General features: G+C 39.7%; 1 protein-coding gene across 8 annotated transcripts in view; it reads right to left on the bottom strand.

The window, feature by feature from the left end:
- ZNF827 (zinc finger protein 827) overlaps positions 1-20,428 on the bottom strand; it is a 174,463-nt gene that overhangs the window by 95,188 nt on the left and 58,847 nt on the right. For all 8 annotated transcript variants that reach the window (XM_037992635.2, XM_037992650.2, XM_037992646.2 and 5 more), the window contains exon 5: positions 10,768-11,001. In XM_037992635.2, the coding sequence (XP_037848563.2) occupies positions 10,768-11,001 (234 nt within the window). The remainder of the gene's footprint in view (positions 1-10,767; positions 11,002-20,428) is intronic.

Here is a 20,428-nt window from a genome sequence, read left to right on the forward strand (position 1 = left end):
TAATGTTCCCTCCGGGCTCTCACTTCCCCATAGTTTCTGGAGATACAGAGTGCATGGACATTCCCTTGATGTATTTTGGCTGTGTTTCAACCTTCTTTTCCAAATGCTTTTTAAATCAAAGCTACTTACAAGTAGTGTAAGCGACTCATTCTAATTTCCCTTCCTCTCTCTCATTCCCGTGTCTTCTCTAACACAGGTGCTGAAGAGCCAGAAACCACCAACCAGATGGCAGGGAGAAGAGGCGGTAACCCTTACACTGAATAGCAAGGCCCTAGTCATTGAACACTCACAGTTACACAGAGGATTGATACCCCACCCTGGGTGTCTCCGGGAGAGCTGAATGTCAAGCAGGAAGAGCTTTCTAGTATGAACAACGTTTTAGAAGAAAATATTTTAAACAGTATAAGATAAACAGGGTGCAAAATGTAGTGGGGTCTAGCAGAAGCAATTGAAATAATTTGTACTGATTAAATGTGTAATTCTGTCCTGATGAAACTATCTTCCTCGTCACCAGCTTTCTTCTTTCTTCTTCACAGCTCTTCGGAAAAAAAGTTCTAAAGAAAGTATTACTTACATATTACCCAATATGTCGGCTAAATAAACATGGCTGATTTCCAAGTGAAGGTTCTTACCAATATTTGAATGTGCAGAGGCAAGAGATCCCGCTCACATAATCAGGTCCACAAATCAGTGCAATTTCACCTCTTGTTCTCATTAATCCTTGGTTCTGTTGAGGGCCTCTTTCCCTCTTGAGTGGAGGGGCTATTAATGTACCTTTGGAAACATGCGTGTGGACCACAGGAAGCTCTGTAAGGTTGTCCCCATAAATGCCCTCTACCTCAAAAATAGCAGGAAGAATTTCTGGTAGCAAAAACAGGGGAAGTGTGTACATATGTTTAGGGCAAGGGTAGGTTTATGGGGAAAAGGATGGTAATAGTAGGAAGTAAAGAAACAAGTTCATAATTTATTCTTTAAACAGTGACCCTCGTCATCTGCTTTTGTACCTAAGATAAAATGTGATGGGTCATGCATAAATTCTATAACCTCCCCTCCTCTCTCCAGCTGTGGAGATAAGTGACACAAGCATATGGCAAGCCACAGGAAACCAGGAAATATGCTTGAATCCAGCTGCTATCCCATAGTTAGAAAAAAGGAAGTAAATCAACCCACAGCATAAACTCAGGATGGCTTAAAATGGGAAAAATACAAACATGGGTGGAGTAAAGAGAAGAATTATTAGAAGGGAAGACAAAGATCCTTTCAGAAAGAATACCACAGGTCCTTACAGCTTGATGGGGGGGGGGAGGGGGGACACTTTTAACTCATTTGTCTTTCTGTAAGAATCCTAAAAGCCATAAGAGAAACAAAATTCTCTTTGTGAAAGTTTCCATTCCTGGGCTAATATTGACACTCCCCTGCCCAATGGAAACGGTCCCATCACTCCCAGACTATATGCATCTTCCAGTGCAGTGCACAGACGTGCTGAGTAGCCCCTGCCGCACCAGGCAGTAGAGCCCCTGCCCAGTGGGTGACCTGGCCACTTGGCAGCAGACAAGCTACATAGCAATGAGGATTCCCTTCTCTAGGGGTAGGTCTATGAGACCAGCATGTACCCAGATGGGCACCATATCCATGGGGTTTAATTATGCATGCAAATATTCCCCTTCTTTGACATGAATAAGTTAAAGGTGAAAGGTTAATATGGTGATGAGAAGAAAAACCACTGTGGAATGAGAATGCTTTTGATATCTTGTTAAGGAAAATAACGATTAAGCTCTCCCTCACAAGACTATAACTGTATTAACATATAGCCAAAAGGGCTGCTGGGAGGAGCCTCAAAAACCTAGAATGGTGCAAGGTACATACCTTCTATCCATCAGGGAAACTTGTCCTATGAGTGAAAAATTGAGCAGGTTGACTGGTTACTCAAATATTTCCAACCACACTGCAACTGGATCCCTCGGAAAATAAAGCTTCTTCTCCGAGTCATCATCATCAAAACGTATTTACTAGCAGCCTCTCGTTTGTGCCCCAGTATGTGTTACCCATTAGGTAACATCTGTAGTCATTTATACCAGAAACAGAAAGTGATGCAGGAATCCAAGAGGAAGGCCTAGGCGTCATTCTTAATTCTTTTGCTCCATATTTGTAAAGGAAGATCTGGAGCCCCTCCGGCACGCCCCCACCCCAGACCCACCACTCTGCAGCCCTCCCCACTCCCTGCTGTGTCCAGACCCCTCCCTGCCCTAGTCCTGAAGCAGCCCAACAGAAAAGGAATCTATGATGAAGGTGGAGCACATGAAATTCCTGTCAGAGTTCTTGCCTGGTTTCTGGGAACACAAGCCAATACAAATTTTCGTGGCTATATTAACATATGCAGCTATGCGACAGGGAGATGATAATAAAACAAGAGCCCTTTTGAGCCTGGCCTTGTGCATCCCAGGCCTTGGAGAAAGCTGGGTCAAAAAAGCAAAAAGGGTAGCCTGAAGCTTGAGGGCTAAAAAGGGAGGTGCAGAGGCCCTGGCCTTGAGGGCGTGAGCTGGAACAGCTCCCATATGGGGCAGGGGGAAAGCAACAGGAGCCATTCAGGTTTATGGGTTCGAGGATTTGTAAAGGGCATGTGGAATTACAAAATAAACAGAAGGGTGCTTACTGGCCAGAGCAAGTGTAACATCAAGTATGGCCAGAGAGCCTGTTGGAATAAGTTCCTCTTTGTAGCTGAGAAAGAACCAAGTTCCAGGGCTGGCTGCATCCAGCTACTTCTGAGTCTGTCCTGCTTAAATGGTCAGGTTAACAATACTGCTGTTTAGCCTCTGAGCTTAACAAGATCTAGACCTTCAAGAGAAGGTTTCTCTGGGTATAGAAACATGTCAAATTTTTACCTTATTAAAGTGATCTATTCCCTGCTTGTATAAAATACAGACTTGGTACTCCCAATATCTACAATTCTCACTGAGTTTTCAAGGGCTAAAAAAAAGTCTAATTCTTATTTATATTTCATTGTTCCCCAGCCATGGTTATATATATATAACCCCAAGTAATACATATATATTGCTCACGGTACATATGGCAATGAGGAAAGTGATCCAGCCATTAGTTGTGGGCCCACTGCTGGTCACATTCACTATAAGTCATTTAAAAAGTTGACATATAAATATTCTTTGCCATTAGACATATAAAGAATGCTACAGCAAATATAGGAGTCAGAAGGGTCCACTCCACTGAGGTATTATTCAATAAATTTGGTTTCACAGGCTTTATATCTCTGAAAATTAAATAGCACTATGTGACCATAAGACAGACTTTCCTTTTAATATTAAACAAGTCTGCAATTTTTACTTAATTTTTGGATTTATGGAAAATGTGATAATGCTCACAAGCAACAAAAGAAAAACAGAGATAATCTGGACGAGATCAAAATTTAAAAAGTTCAGGCTGCAAATAATATCATTAAGAAAATGAAGGACAACTGGCAGAACTGAGAGAAAATATTTGCAAATCATATATCTGAGAAGAGACTTATGTCCCAAATACATCAGGAACTTTTAACACTCAAGAATAAAATAAATAACCCAATTTAAAAAGTAAGAAAATAACTTGAATAGACATTTCTTCAAAGAAGATATACAGATGACCAATAAGCACATGAAAATATGCTCAACATCATTAGTCATCAGGGAAATGCAAATCTAAACTATAATGAAACACTAGTTTACACTCTTAAGATGGTTATAATAAAAAAAGACAGACAAAACCAAGTTTTGCAAGGATGTGGAGAAACTGAGACCCTCATCCACTGCTAGTGGGGATGTGAAATGGTGCAACTACTTCGGAAAACCACTTGTCAGTTCCTTAAAATGTTAAACACAGAGTTAGCATTTGACTCGGCAATTCCATTCCTAGGTATATACCCAAGAGAATTAAAAACCTAAGCCCATACAAACACTTGCATATGAATGCTCATAGTAGCAGAAGATGGCAAACAATCCAAATGTCTCCATAAATGGATGAATACAGCAAGAAAATGTGGTATATCCATACAATAGAATATCATAAAAATTGAAAATGAATAAAGCCATAAAAATGAAGTACTGATTTATGTTACAACATAGATAAACCTTGAAAACATTATGCTAAGTGAGAGAAGCCAGATGCAAAAGACTGCATATTGTATGATTTCATTCATAAGAAATGTCCAGAGTGGGCAAACCTATTGAAACACTAGATTCGTGGTTGCCTGGGTGGGGAGAGAGCACCTGCTCATGGACTCGACATTTTTGGGGGCAATGAAAATTTTCTGGAATTCGATGTAGTGATGGTTGCACAACTCTGTGGATATACTAAAAATCACTGAATTGTATACTTAGAATGGGTAAGTTTTACGGTATATGAATTATATTTTAATAAAGATGGGCCAGGCTCGGTGGCTCATGCCTGTAATCCTAGCACTTTGGGAGGCTGAGACGGGCAGATTGCCTGAGCTCAGAAGTTCGAGACCAGCCTAGCCAACATGGTGAAACACCATCTCTACTAAAATACAAAAAATCAGCCGGGCGCAGTGACAGGCACCTGTAATCTCAGCTGCTCAGGAGGTTGAGGCATGAGAATTGCTTGAACCCAGGAATCCACTGCATTCCAGCCTGGGCAACAGGGTGAAATTCTGTCTCACATACACACACACACACACACACACACACACACACACACACACACACACACGATAGTTTTTAAAATGAGATGGTACATTAAAATAAGTCTATAAATCCCCTCTAAAACATAAAATATATAAATTCTGGCCAGGCATAGTAGTTCACACCTGTAATCCCAGTACTTTGGGAGGCCAAGTTGGGAGGACTGCTTGAGGCTAGGAGTTCAAGATCAGCCTGGGCAACATAGCAAGACCTTGTCTCTACAAAAAAAGAATAAAAATAAAAATAAAAATAAAAATAAAAAAGCTAGCTGAGTGTGATGATGCACATCTGCAGTTCTAGTTACTTTGGAGCCTGAGGTGGGAAGATCACTTAAGCCTAGGGGTTCAAGGTTACAGTGAGCTATGATCACACCATTGCACTCTAGCCTGGGTGACTAAGCAAGACCCTGTCCCTAAAAAAATAATAAAATAAAACATATAAATTCTAGAAAAGCAGAATACTGGATTCAATAAATTTCTTCAGGGGCTCAAAAAAAGTTGAAATGAAAACATGAATTTTTTGATTTTTGGACTGATTAGACTCATTAGATCTACCTGTTCACTTTATAAGTGAGCTCTACATTTAGCCTTTTATGCAAGCAGGTAGAATCATAAGGAACTAAGTATAAACAGGCCTCACATCGTCTCTACCACCTAACTAGATAACTTCCAAGTCTGCAGGAGGCAAATGTGAGAAGGCAGTAACATAAAAATACAACATGTATTTTCCATCCTTATAGATTACTGAAGTCACACTGCTTAGAAAGCTTGCTAGACCATAATTTTCCAAGGGAAAATACCAAATAAGCAAATAAGTTTTTGCTCTGAGAAATTATTAAGCTGAAATCTCAAATTAATCTCAAATAATTCTTTAGAAGAGTCTCCTCCAACATGGTCTTAGATTATGTAGAGGGGAGGTAGAGAAAGGTTTTTCTCCTAAAAGAATGCCAGCATTGCTCAGGAATAATCATGAAATTTAACAGCAAAGAACATTGAAAAAAGTAGTATTATCTGAGGCTCACAGCCAACACTATCTTGATTTATTAGGTACATGTGCCCTTCTAAAAAAAGGTTCCCAGATACCATTATTTCATAATAAATTAAAAAGAATCTTCACGGAAGAGAGATGGTTCTTTTTAAAAAGTAAAATGTACATTTAATAGAGCTTTGTTCTCTGTCAGCTTCAACCTAAAGCATTCTTCTCAGATGGATGAAACTTATTTTTCCAATTAACCATTTCCTCAGCACAGTGCTTCTCAAACCTTAGCTATCAGAATCGCTAGGGGGGCTTGTGAAAACAGACAGCGGGACTCCCACCCCAGAGTTTCAACTAGGTCCAGGATAGGGCTCAAGAATTCGCATGTCTAACACTTCCTTATCCCCACAAATTTAATGATGATTCTGCTGGTCTAGGGACCACACTTTGAGAAGCACTGCCTTAGCAAATTAGAGATGTTTTTCTCTCAGACCCTTTTAGGAAGGAAAGATAAACAGCACCCAACACATTTCCACTCAATATTGAAATGACAGCAACCACCATAATTATTCCTGGACCTTTTGTGGTTCGTATGTATTGTTCTATCTTCCTGTTCGCACCTCACCCTCCTGCCCTCCCTCCCAGCAATCCCACATGGCTAACGGCAGCAGCCACATCTGCTCAACATGCCCTCATCTCTAAATAGAGAAGTTTCCACTGTCGGGTCCCAGTTGAAGCCAAGGCACTTGGTTGGGATTTAGGATTGGGATAAAGACATTTCTGTCTGGCTATTCTTTTGAGCAAAGCATAAACTCAGAAGCTGCTGGCAATTCCCCCTTTCCATCATGTGGCCTGGGTAACAGAAGAAGTCCATCTGTCGGTCCAGAGAGAAGCAGAAATGAGGTGGGGAAGGGGGTGGTTCCTGGGTTCCATATGGGCCTCCAGACTCTGGCTGCAGTGGAAAACCGATGCCCCACTGCATCCCTGCCCTTGGGATCAATAAGCCAATCCAAAACCCGTATCTTCTACTAAATTCTTCTATCCTGCCAAAACTATCTGAAGAGGGTTTCTGTTATCTATAACCAAAGGGGCCCTAATTACAACTGTTAATAAAGTGACTTATTTTCTTCTCCACTTCAGTTCACCTTAGAGATTAAATTCACCTTAAAATGTCATTCTACTCAAGTTTACCTGTTTCTAAATATCTCCTAGCTGAAGCTCCATCTCATTTACGTGACACCCTAAACCACACATCACTATGTTATTTCAAATGTAGGGTCTGCTTGGATTCCTATACAAGAGGCAATTATAATTTATATGGCTCTCCAGGACTAGGCAGGAATAAATGAATATAAACCACAAATGAATATAAATCCTCTGGGTGAGCACAGAAATTTTTAAAACCAATAAACTTGTTTCAAATTAAGTTCTAATATAAAGTTTTATTTACCACACTAGAGAAATGCAAATATTTAATTTTTCATTAATGTTTCTCTGTATAACTCCAGCTTTCCAACTATGTACTTTTTGTGTGTGGAATTCATATTTTTAAATGGCATTCTTATCTACTACTTCTAGGCTCACCCAACCATGCATGATACATTTTATATATGCATTCCCATGGAAACATGTAACTCCCCAAAGAAAGAAGAGGGCATTTATCTTCATCATTTTGCATCTAGCTACTTCTCTTAAAGCAAAGCAGAGACAAAGCAGACAAAATTTTGTGTCACTCTCAGCATTACATCATATCTGTGATAACACAGCTATCCCATAAGTTTTCAAGGTGACCAGATATTGCAAAACCAGAGTTTAAAGGTACTTTAAATATTCTACACTATCTAATGTTATACATCCTCTATGTTGAACACTGAGAATTCGGCCTCCTTGAATGAAGACTTCTGGGAATTATCTTTGGCAACCATATGCTTAGCAAAAAGTCTGATTATTTTGGCTGCCTTGTGTCACATAACAACAAGTAGTCGCAGACTTCCAGTGCTTTCCTCAGAGTGTGTTGCTTTCTTTATGGCAATCAATTTACTTGGCCCAGCTGTCAGGCACTCAACTTCCCAATTAACAACTGGAAATAGAACTTGAACCACAGGAAGGAAGAAAGCTCAGATTTTCCCAAACGCACACTTAATGAAAAATTGAGCCTACTCTAGCTCATCTGCGTTTTTCCCGTAAAACACAAATGTCAATTTGGAAAACAATATATCTACAGAGGTTTTTCCACATAGAAAAGCTCCACATGATATGTGACTGGGGCAGGTGCCAAGTCTCCATCCTTAAGGAGTTAACATAAATTAATTTAAAACTGAAAATGAAGCAGCCAAAATTGTGGACTAGTTTCTTCTTAGTAATTCAATGAGAAGACTGAAAGGGTCTAAACTATAGGTCACCACTTCTAACCTCAAGGGAATAAATAACAGGGATGAAAACTCCTTTTATTCCACATCTTAACTACTCCTTGGGTCAAAACTGAAACAAGGAAAAGTGTGCCCCATGCATCATCCTTGCATGACTAATTATCCTCACCCAACTCTTCCTGACCAAAAGGATTTTCCCCAGCATATCAGAAGACTACAAATGAAAACAAGCAAGGCAGGAAGCAATAGGAACTCCTGTTCACAAGAACAGCTACCACAAAGCTTTGGGGGTATCAGCCGAGGCAAACTGGTGGTGCAGCCCTGACCAACTACACAGACATTTTGGGAAATGAATTACTCTTGTCTACAGAGCAACAGAAATGATCATGGAAAAGGGTATCTGAAGACACAAGTCCTTTACTTGGATGTCTTTCAGGAAATGAACTGTGAAATTGTTAAAATTACAATTTGAGGAAAGAATATACAAAGTTTTTTCCTAACAACTTCATTCTTGCAAGAGCACTGCTCTATCAGTGATTAGAAACTCTAATATCCACTTTAAACCTAATTAAGGGTGAGTCCTCTTTAACTTGTGGCTTGGGAATGAAAAGATATTTGCTTTCAAGTCACATGCCTATTGTTATGACTAAAAAACTTCTTTCCAGTTTACCTGACCATGGCCATTAGAGTATGGCAGTACTAAGTTCCAAGTGCAAATCACATAGATGGATTCCACTGCCCTGGATTACTTCTGACTAGACCACAGCATCTAAAGATCAGGACTGTGATGCATATCTCTTTGACCTAAGTCGTTTGCACACAGAATGCTGAGGATTTGAGGATTTTTTTTTTTCACGGCAAAAAAAAATTGTTGTCAGTCTTCAAACAAGTTTTCATTTCCACATCACGAAGCAGGGGCAGATGCCCTTTGGAAACAGGACCATGTCATCCATTCAACTATTGCTGAACCACATAGCACATGTGCTCAACCAAAGGCAACATACACATTTAGAAGGACCACTGCTGTCCACAAATATCTTTCAATGTTCATGGCTGATAGACATATTCTGTTTGGGAGATATCATTATTATCTATAAAATAATTCCATACGTGTATCTCAAATCTCATCATGCAAAAGGATTAAGATAAAATATTTTTCCTTAAAGAACATCACTCCTGAAATCTCATTTTTTGCATATTATCTTTTGGTGATACCAAAGTCTCTTTTGCTTACAACACTTGCTGCACAGCAAACTCTGAACTAGAAATATTATATACTGGAATCTGACCATAACGAGGGAGACAGGGGTCACTGTTGGATAAGACTTCAAGTCACTGGAATGTGAAAGTGTATGCTATGGAGGAAGAATCAGAGCTATGTGACCTCTTTGAATTTATCAGAAAACAACAAATGTGTTACTCTACATCATTTAACATAGGAAGGAGAGTTCAAATATACAAAAAATGTGTTCACTTGAACACCCTTTATAAAAATGTTCAGCTTTTATAATAGTAAATAATACAATCTTACTAGACCTCTCATCTGCATAGGAGGTACTATACTATCTCTGCAAAGTTTAGGAAGATGGAGCTATGATAAGTATGTAATGATTGCCTTATGCTTTATTTATAACAAATCATGTTACCTTGAACTTCCAATGTGCTTTGAATTACCATCAAAGGAAAGAATTCTTAACCCCACCAACTGGTAAGTACAGGAATTTCAACCGTTCTGATATAATGACTAAGTAAATCACTGTTAATTTCTTACTTTCCAACCCACTAGTCAACCAGAAACACAGTAAGAACTGCTGATGAAATTACAGGTCTTAAAGGAGTCTCTCTAATGCACTTCTTGCTTTCATCCTCCAAGCACAGCAAGTTCCAAACTAAAAACAGCTTTTGATTCATATTAGCATTTTAAATATAGTTTCTAAAAATTACGCTTAAGAGGTAATGAACTAAGGATGGGATATGACTTGACAAGTATAATTATTGATATAACCCTTTTTTTCCATGTTCTGAAAGTCCTACCTTTGAATTGAAAAGATACCATGTTTTCACCTGTTTCAGAGAGGACAGGGCAGATAGGAGATGATGTGGAAAAAAATCCAAACTATATGAATTTCAAATTATAAGCCATTTTTCCTATATTTAATAGGCTGAGATTACATTCAGATACTAGTAAAGAATGATTCATTAATCTTAAGAACAGATTATTGTAATATTCCATTATAAAATTCTCTATCCATAAAATCTCTTATTGCCACTCTATTGGTAATTACTTCAAGTGCCATCTCAAATGCTTATGAAGTTAAGAAAAATATTTGTAATGGTGCTTAAAGAGTATAGTATAAATACACACAAAATGCCAGGTCCTCTATTAGGGAAGAATAGGTATTTTGATCAATTAGCAGAAGAGCTTTGAACATCATTAGAACCCACTTAAAATTATGGCCTCTATCACCTTAGAATGCAGCAGTAGTTTCCAACAATTTGCAGTGATAGTCAGGAAAAGGTTGTATTTAATAAGATAGGTACACAGCTAATATACACAAACAAACTCACACACAACACAGGAATTTAAGCCAAGTAATCTGATCATTCCTTGAGTTCACAGCAATAATGCGATATTGCTGCCATTAGGTTAATTATAACCCATGCAGGAAGTAGTCCAGTTGGCCTGCAAGTGAAACTATCAGAATGTGAATATTTTCGAATAAATCAAGTACCTGAGAGTTTCATGAGAAGTTCAGAGGCTGCTTTGACTGACACATCCCGCCTTAGCACATTTCCCTTCCCTTCCTGGGGCTTTAGTGCGTCCTCAGAGACGCCTGGGGCTGACACTTCAGATTCCGGGCTGAACACATAGCTGGACCGAGGCAAAGTCGTGCTTAAGGACTCCCCTTCCTTAGGCTCCTCTTTCACTTTAAAATTAAGATTCATGGGCTCCTTCTGATTTGCAGCTGTCAAAAGAAAAAAAGGGATTATATATACATAAAAGGCCACTCCCCTCCTTAGCTGCCCTGCTACTTCACGAAGTATGGAATGCACAATCACACTGCGCTAACAACCGGAGGGATCACGACCTCATCAGAACAGGCTGGGCCCTGGGCAAAGCCGCACAATACACTCCATGGGCCTACGACTCTGAGAAGTGTGGGCTTCTGAATCTTTTGAACCTATAATATTTTAAGAAGTGCTACCTCTACAAAGTCTCTGGGCATTTTCTCTTTGGTTTCCCTAGATGTCTTCTTTCCTGTGTATGCCACTGCCTCCCTGACTTATTAGCACTCTCCCCACCTAATCCTATTATGAAATAATGCTTTCAGGCAATTATTCTGCCATAAGATATTGAATACTAACATGAGTCAGAGGCAATACCCAGAGCAAAAACCTGGGGTGTGTTGGTAAGGTGAGGATGGAGAATTTGCCAAACAGAAAAGCTCAGACTAGAGATAGACCACTCTTGCCTTATTATACGACGACACTACTAATCCATAAACAGTGGGGCATGTACTTAGCACTGTTCTTCTGATTATGGTGAATAAATCCATGTCTGTAGCCCAAGTCATCACTGAGTCCAAAATGACCTTTTTTTTTCTTTAAAGAACAGTTTTTATTTTGGAATAATTTTAGATTTACAGAAGTTGCAAAGATGGTTCCAAGAGTTCCCATATATCCTTCACCCAGAATTCCCTAATGTTAGCATCTTACGTAACCATGGTACATTTGTCAGAACTAAGAAATTCACATTACTGTGAGCTAAACTCTACATTTTATTCAGATTTCACCAGTTTTTCCACTAATGTCCTTTTTCCATTTTTAGCATAGTTGGTTGCTGTGGAGTGTGTGGTCAGGACAGAGCTAACTGGCATATTATGGGATGGATTCTGTGGCTCAGCCACACTGTACCAGGCCTTCCCCACTGGGCTACATACTACCAAGGAAAGATCAAAAAGGAAGAGACAAGCACCCTCTTCCTACCACTTTTCACTTTCACAGGCATCTCGCCCCCTTTAAGAGTCCATGAGGTAGGAACTTAGGATTCATTACATTGAGTGTGTCCATCTTTTGAGAAAGAGGATCTGGTCCTAATTAGAAACACTTATTAGAATGAGCCTTAAGCCCATCCCATCTTAACAAACAAAAAGATAAAAATAAATCCCCAAAGCAAACATCTATCACCCCTTGCCTACCACCTACTCCAAGCCAATACTCAAGCACAAAGTCTGTTTTCCAGCTCATATCCCTCTAAGAATATGCATTCTAGAATCACAAGTTCACACAGACCAGCATATTTGGAAACCGAACCCCAAAAGCCCAAAGTACTATCTGGAAGTTTCACTACCAGAAAGATGCAGAGCTGGGACCAGAACCTAGGTCCATGGGCTTCCCCCGCTGTGTCTCTCACCTGCCTCCACTGCACCACCTCCACTTCCGGTCTCTGTGTTGTAACAAAACTTGAAAATACTTGACCTTCCAATCAGCTCAAATACCACCTGCTCAGTGAGGTCTACTCTAATCATCCTGTTCAAAACTGCAATCCCCACCTTCACAGTCCTTCCAACCTCTCTTACCCTGACCTAACTTTCATTTTTCCCTCCAAATACTCATCACCTAATAACCTACTGTCATGGACTCAATTGTGTCCCTTCATATGCCAAACCTGCCAATGTGGAAAATATTTGGAGTTAGGACCTCGAAGGAGGTAATTAAGGTTAAATGAGGTCATAAGAGTGGAGCCCTAATGCAATGTAACTGGTTCCATCAAAAAATCAGAAGAATAAGAAGAGAGAGAGAGAGAGACACCAGGGATGCACGCACACAGAGGAAAGTCTGCACGAGGACACAGTGAGAAGGCGACTGTCTGCAAGCCAAGGAGAGAGGCCTCAGGAGAAACCAAACCTGCTGACACCTTGATCTTAGGCTTCCAGCCTCCAGAACATAGAAATAAATCTGTTATTTAAGTCATCCAGTCTGTGGTATTTTGTTATGCAGTATTTAGCTTAACAGACTAATCACATGCTATATGGTTTTTAAAATTTATTATGTTAACAATTTATGGCTAGGCGCAGTGGCTACTTGTAATCCCAGCACTTTGGGAGGCCGAAGCAGGCAGATCACTTGAGGTCAGGAGTTTGAGATCAGCCTGGCCAACATGGTGAAACCCCATCTCTACTAAAAATACAAAAATAAGCCAGATGTGGTGGCATGCACCTGTAATCCCAGCTACTTGGGAGACTGAGGCAGGAGAATCACTAGAACCCAGGCAGAGGTTGTGGTGAGCCAAGATTGTGCCACTGCACACCAGCCTGGGCGACAGAGCGAGATTCTGTCTCAAAAAACAAAAAACAAAAAATCAAGGTAGGCTTCATGAAGGGAACAATTTTTTTTTTTTTTTTTGAGACACTTTGTCATCCAGGCTGGAGTGCAGTGGTACAATCTTGGCTCCGCTCACCACAACCTCTGCCTCCCGGGTTCAAGCAATTCTCCTGCCTCAGTCTCCAGAGTAGCTAGGACTACAGGTGCCCGCCACCACATCCAGCTAATTTTTTGTATTTTTAGTAGAGATGGGGTTTCACCGTGTTAGCCAGGATGGTCTCGACCTCCTGACCTCGCAATCCACCAACTTTGGCCTCCCAAAGTGCTGGGATTACAGACTTGAGCCAACACGCCTGGCCCAACAATTTTTGTTTTAACACTGATGTGTCTCAAGTGCCTTGAATAGTGCCTGGTACATAGTTAGTGATGAATATATATTTGTTGAATGAGTAAAATGTGTTGCTCCAAATTAGTGGCATCCAATGGCCTTCCAACATTACCTGAAGTTAACAAAAACTAAGACCTCCAAAATATCCCACCAAAAGCAATCAGAAGTGCTTTCCCTGGATTTAATAATTAGGTGGGAGATAAGACCTTTGAAGTAAAGTTAAAGGCCTTTCTACCCAGACCACAGCATTACTGAAATATCTAATCATCACTTGAACTCTAGCATTACTAAAGGAGGAGTCCAGAAAAGTCTCAAGGAAAGTGCTTAAAATCTAGCCCTTTGGGGACAAATGCCACAGGAATCTGAATCAAAGGGAGCAATGATGGTCTACGGAGCAATCCTCAAATATGTACTTCCAACGTCTACTAGGAGGGCTGCTCCTAAGACGATTTGGTTTATTTAGCGCATTTCTCCCCTTTGCACCTTTCCCTCACTTCTTGGGGGATTTTGCTGGTCACCCTTCTAAAGCTTGCTCTCTCCCAACACCATTCTCCCAGAACCCTTTATAAAGTCCTTTGCAAGGGCACCCTAGTTCATCACGACAGAGTAATTAAATAGGGTGTTTATTAAGTCTGTGTCTTTGATTCTTTGAGGAGGAACAATTTAAAGTGAATGGTTAAGTATTTTTAAAATGCTTCATTGCCACACCTTTTATTTAAAAACATTTTCAAATTCTAAGATGAAGCTAAGAAAGAGATGCAAAAAAACTATTGAGGCCCTAGAAGCAAATCCCAACTTCTAGAGCTCATTAAGCAGATGCTTCCTGCACATGTAAGTGGTTTCTAGAAGCGTTAGTCAGAGTATGTGCTACAAGAGACTTAGGGGGAAAAAGTAAAGATATTTAGCATTGCTAGCACAACCTGGATTTAACAGAACTTCAAAAAGACACTTTAAAAGGCAATAAGCAAGCTGTACATTGCTGGATTATACATTTGCAAGGCACTACATACCTGGTTTGCATTCTGACAACACAGAGAATGACAGAAAATTGTAATGTGCTGAGGAAATGTAAACGTAGCTAACGACATATCAGAAGGGCATGTGGAAATCACTCATTTGTCCAAGTTTTAATTTCCCAAACATTTGGGTCTCAATAGAAGATGTTAAAAACAGAAATATGAAGGCTAACCTACTTTTTTCAATGACCAAAAATATTTACATTGAGAACAGTACATAAAGCCTATAGTTTAAAATTAATATGACTTAATAATTACTATCTTTTAAATTATCCCACTTTACAAAAAAAACCCACATGTGCAGTGAGAGGTGGAACTCAAGACGTTTTCTTCTTCTTTGGGGAAATTGCTAAGAGAAAAGCAACCAATATGACTCATGACATAGTCTTCACTTCATTCCTACTAGTAACACAGGAAGATTTGTGCAGGTGTGGAACTTAACTTGTCAAGGACTTTCACAACACCTGCCTTGACTTCTGTTTATGTATTTGAAAGTTTCTGGATAACTGCACTTTTGACGTGATGAGGAAGCCCCCACTAATCCAGAGGCTCCTTGTCTCGCTGTTTGTTCCCAGCATCTTAGGACCTGGGCCACGCTGATGATCAATTACACACACCTCTTAGTTTATGTACTTGATGGAGGTGGACCACCATTTAAAGGAAATAAATCAGCTTTTTTTGAGGATTTATGAAGGATTCAAGATAAAGGCAAATGTGGGAAAGGAATGGGAAAGCTGCTGGGATAAGATGATTCCAATCTTCCAATTCTAGGAAATTACTATATAACTAGAAAATACTATATATTTTACAATATTTTCTAGTTATATAGTAATTGGGAAAATACTATATATCTTCCCTATTACTAGGGAAAATATATATAACGTCCTTCTAAAGACCATCATTTGTTTTAACAATGTATACAACTAGCACTTGAGTAATTACACAGGGATTAAGCCTTCCATCAATCACAGGAGATAGATGTTATTACTATCTTCATTTTACAGGTGAGGAAACTAAGGTCCCAAAAGGTTAAGAAACTCATGCCCCAAATCACAGATCTAATTCACAGAGACACTTGCTCAGAGTTTCTCACTGGAAATGCATCCAAACCCTTTCCTTTCTCTCCAAGACACCCAGCTACCTTTAAAAGGGACACCACCCTCAGCAGGTGAACCATGGCTTTGGAAAATAAGTGATGTGGGTGAATTAAGCGTTGTTCATGAGAAAGGGAAGGGAGGGTTTCACCTGAAGAAAAGGGACATTTTCTGGTAGGAAGAAATCTTGTGAAGATTTGACTAAGAGGATGAAGGGAAGGAACCGACTGCAAAATGAATACTTCTGTTGGTTCCCTCTGGTGAAGGAAAATGACACCTTTTCTTGAGCTTAATAAGACAGAACTCTCTTTCAGTTCAACATATGGCAATTTTGTAAATGCTGAACTGCTCTGTGAGAAAGCAAGGCCACTGAGAATTTTATTTATGACCTGACCCTAAACCAGAGCCAAAGACTCTTGAGCCTGGAAGGGACTACAGAGCAATGGTTTTCAAACAGTGTTCCAAGGAACCCTAGGATATGTTTCAGGGGTTCCAACAAATGTTTGTTTTGAATTTAAGTTTTAAAAAAATTATTGTAAAAATTAATTAATTTAAAATTTAAGTTCAAAGCGTGCATCATCCACTGCATTATATATAAAACATCAACATACTGGAGACCACTAATATGTTGACAAGTTAATTCAGATTCGTGTAGTAGCCCTTGTAATGCAGTTTCTCCCCCTCTCATAGGAGTGCTGCAGTTCTAGTCATATATCATCAGTAATGAAGTGGCTGCATTTGCAATGATTTTTCAAAAAATTCAGGCCTATGCATATGTGTCCATATATAATTATAGCACTACTAGAGCCTACATACATACTTTAAATTAGTGTTTCTCAACCTCAACTCCACTCATACTCTGCACTGGATAATCTGCTGGGAGGAGTTGGGGGTTGGGGACTGTCTTGCACATTGTAGGATGTTTAACAGCATCCTTGGCATCTCTACGCACTAGTAGCCAGGAGTACTTCCCAGTTATGAAAAAAAAAATTATCTAGACATTGCCAGCTGTCCCCTGGGCATACCTACCTTAAATTAAATGCAAGGGTAGGTTCAAGTGTATCAAGCGTATCTGCTTGGTGCAGCTTCTGACCACAGCTAATAGATAGACAAATAAACATGTGTAGATATATATGGATATAGCTAGATCTATCTTTTATTGAGCACATAACATAAGCTGGGTAATACACAAAGTATTTACCTGTATTAATTTATCTAATTCTCACCACCACCCTTTGAGGTAGGCACTAGTATTATCCCCATTTTGCAGATGAGAAATCTCAGACCTAGAGAGATTAAATACATTTCCCAAATAACAGTTAACTGAGTAATAACCAAGTAGTTGACACAGAATTACAGATGGCTTTAGGGCATATTGTGAGTTTTGGATACTGCTATCTTCCATTTATTATAAGGAATGAGGGCAGTTGCCAAATGTTGTCAACTTTGAAGCAAAAATTTATACTCTTCTTTAATTGAGGAGATCCTGAAATTACAAGACAAGTTGTTAAAAATCTGTTCCCATTTGCCACTATGTGAAACCGTACTTGTATTTTTTCAAACTGAGATCAGCAAAATAAATTTAGAAATATACAAGATGATCACATTGCTATAGACTCCCTCATAGCATTGGAGTGTCACATTTTGTGCTCACCGAATAGCAACTTTTCCCCCTCTAATTGCTTGGCTTTTTAAATATGTAAATGTAATAAATGTGAACTTTTGAAACAAAATGAAAGCCATTACTGTTTTCCACGCCCTTATTTTACAATAAGAAAACATAGGCTCAGAGGATTATACGATCTTTTGAAAATCACACAACTCATTAATGATAGAACCAGAATCAGAGGTTAACTCTCTAGATGACAAGCCGGTGCAGTTCTATCTAACCAAGTTCCCTTGTTAGCAGTGTGTATGTATGTATGTAGGAACAGGTTGGGGATCTGGGATCTTTCAGCACTATGATGTGCTTTGGATGAGAAACCGCCTTCTGAAATCATAAGAAAAGCCAAGATTTAATTAAATAATAATGAAAAACAGTTAAAAATGACTTTTAAATGTTAAGCGTGTTATATTCAAATGGAATGTTTATAACATTCACTAAATATTTTTAAATCTCGCTCTTTAATTTCCCTTAAATCATTTTATAATTAGTGTTTAGTGAAATTTTAACCATCTCATATTTCTTATTAATCCCCACCTGAGCTAAACCTTGGCCACCCTTCAGCATCTATGTACCCAAACCAAGACTGTAAAGATCCCTATGAGAGCTATGGACAAAGGGGAAAAACAGCCTCTGGAGAAGGGTCAAAGGTAACAAGAAGTGAGCAGTGCCTCAAGAACTTTAAAATACATAAAGTTTCCCTGCAAAAACTAAACTACTAAAACCAACCCACAAAGGGCAAAAGTAGCCATCTGCAGTAATCCACTTAACAGACAGGATATCTCCCTTGTCAAAAGCAGGAAGGACAGGTCCTGGAAAACCCATCAAGCCCTAAGTAAATGTGAAAGAAGGCTGTATTTTAAATTCCTATTATTAACATGGCCAAAGAATGAAATGTATGAACAGCAATGCAGTGGTTTGCCTGGAGACTAGAAGAAAGAAGACCTGAAGATTGAATAATATATTTCCAACCTTTTTGAGGAAAGTTAGTATCCACCTGCCCCAAATGACATCTCCTCTTGACTGTTATACTTGTCATTTTAAATTAATATGCTGATATTCTTATTTACAGATCAGTTTGTAAATGATTTTTGTCATTGTGGATCACCCAGAGAGTCTGAAGAAGTCTGGACTGTGGCAGACCATGAAATGGCTACGATTCCCCCCTCCAAAGGCCCACCTCTTTACAGTGTGACTTTGTAGCTCCTCCCAAGAAGAGGAAGAATATACACGCAACTCCATGGTTCCAATTATCAGACCCCGGGAACAACATGAGTAAAGGTAGAAAAATGGAAATGAGAAGGGTATGTTCATGAGCTGGTGAAGACTGTTAACAGTTTTCTTAAGAGGAGTGGGGAGATGGTTACTCAGGAGAAAGGAGCTGGGGCTGAGCACCAGCTAATTGGGAGGCTGAGGTGGGAGGATCGCCTGAGGTCAGGAGTTGGAGACCAGCCTGGGTGACAGAGTAAGACCTCATCTCGAAAGAAAAAAAAGACAAGACAGGACAGGACAGGACAGGAAAGGAAAGGGAGAGAGAGAAAGGAAGGAAGGGAGAGAGAGGAAGGGAGGAAGGGTGGAAGGGAGGAAGGAAAGAAAGGAGGAAGGGAGGAAAAGAGCTAGACAGACAGGAGCATGATCTGATGCAAGAGGTACTGGAAGAAGAGTCCATCAGAAATGCTGGCTGGATGGGTGGGGGCAGTGCTGGGGAGGAAAAGGTATCAGGGAGGGAGCTGGAGGGGCAACTTGTAGGCTTGAGGAAGAGGTTGCACATGAAGGGATGGAGTATAGATAAAAATTTCAGTGTAATTTTCAAGGCATAAAAAATTTAACCAGATTAGTGACTGAAAGTGCATGCGTTAGAAATGATGCCATGGTTTGAAGCCAAGGAAAATAAACAGTGAAGCAGACGGAGGTCAAAAGACAGTTTGCTCAACTGAGAAAAAAAAAAAATAGGTAATAGCTAATTAAGTAGTCAAGAGCCAAGCTTTCGCAGTTACCCAGAGCTGAATCCTTGTTCTGTCCCTTGCAGTGGAAACCTTTAAGTCTCAGCCTCCTCATCTATAACATAGGTTTACTATTACAGACCCTATAGGGCTGTGGTGAAGGTTAAATGAGAAATTACACGATATGGCTGGCACAGTGTCCAGCTCACTGTAAGCCATTTGATTAATTATAGTTCTTATAACAATAATAGTAGAAGCAACAACAATAATAACAACAGTAGTAAAAAGAATGGCTCTCAAGGAGAATGACACTTCTCTTTGTTTTTACAGATACGATAGGCTTTGGTAAAATTTCCCAGGGGCCTATCAAGATAAAAAATCACTCTGATGGCAATTCTGGAACTAGGTACACTCTATCTAGCACAGTCAGGAAAGAAAGGTCTGGATTCCAGTCATGACTCTTTTACAGTTATTTACCCCAAGTCTTGGTTTTCTCATCTACATGCTTGTTATGAAATGATGTATTTAGAAATATACTGTACGCTGTGAAGCTTTACAGAAATATCGGTTGGCCCGACTCTTACTGCTTTATTTGTACTAAATAATTCCTAAGATGCCTAAAACTATTAACACAAATTCTAAAGTTGTCTGACATAACAACATCCAGAACATGCTGAAATTCTGGCTAATTCCACAACACACAAGAAGGGCAGAGAACAGAGCCAAGTTCCTGCTACCTTCTGTAATTTGGGGGTAGGGAGCCTGGGGAAAAGAATCCTGTAACCACACTGCCTGGATCAGAATCCCAGTTCCTCATGCCTGAAATCCTAGTTTCTCACACCTGTAATCCCAGCACTTTGGGAGGCTAAGGCAGCCAAATCACGAGGTCAGGAGTTCGAGACCAGCCTGGCCAATATGGTGAAACCCTATTGCTACTAAAAATACAAAAATTAGCCGGGCGTGG

The sequence above is a fragment of the Chlorocebus sabaeus genome, chromosome 7, assembly GCF_047675955.1.
Source record: "Chlorocebus sabaeus isolate Y175 chromosome 7, mChlSab1.0.hap1, whole genome shotgun sequence".
Lineage (NCBI taxonomy): Eukaryota > Metazoa > Chordata > Mammalia > Primates > Cercopithecidae > Chlorocebus > Chlorocebus sabaeus.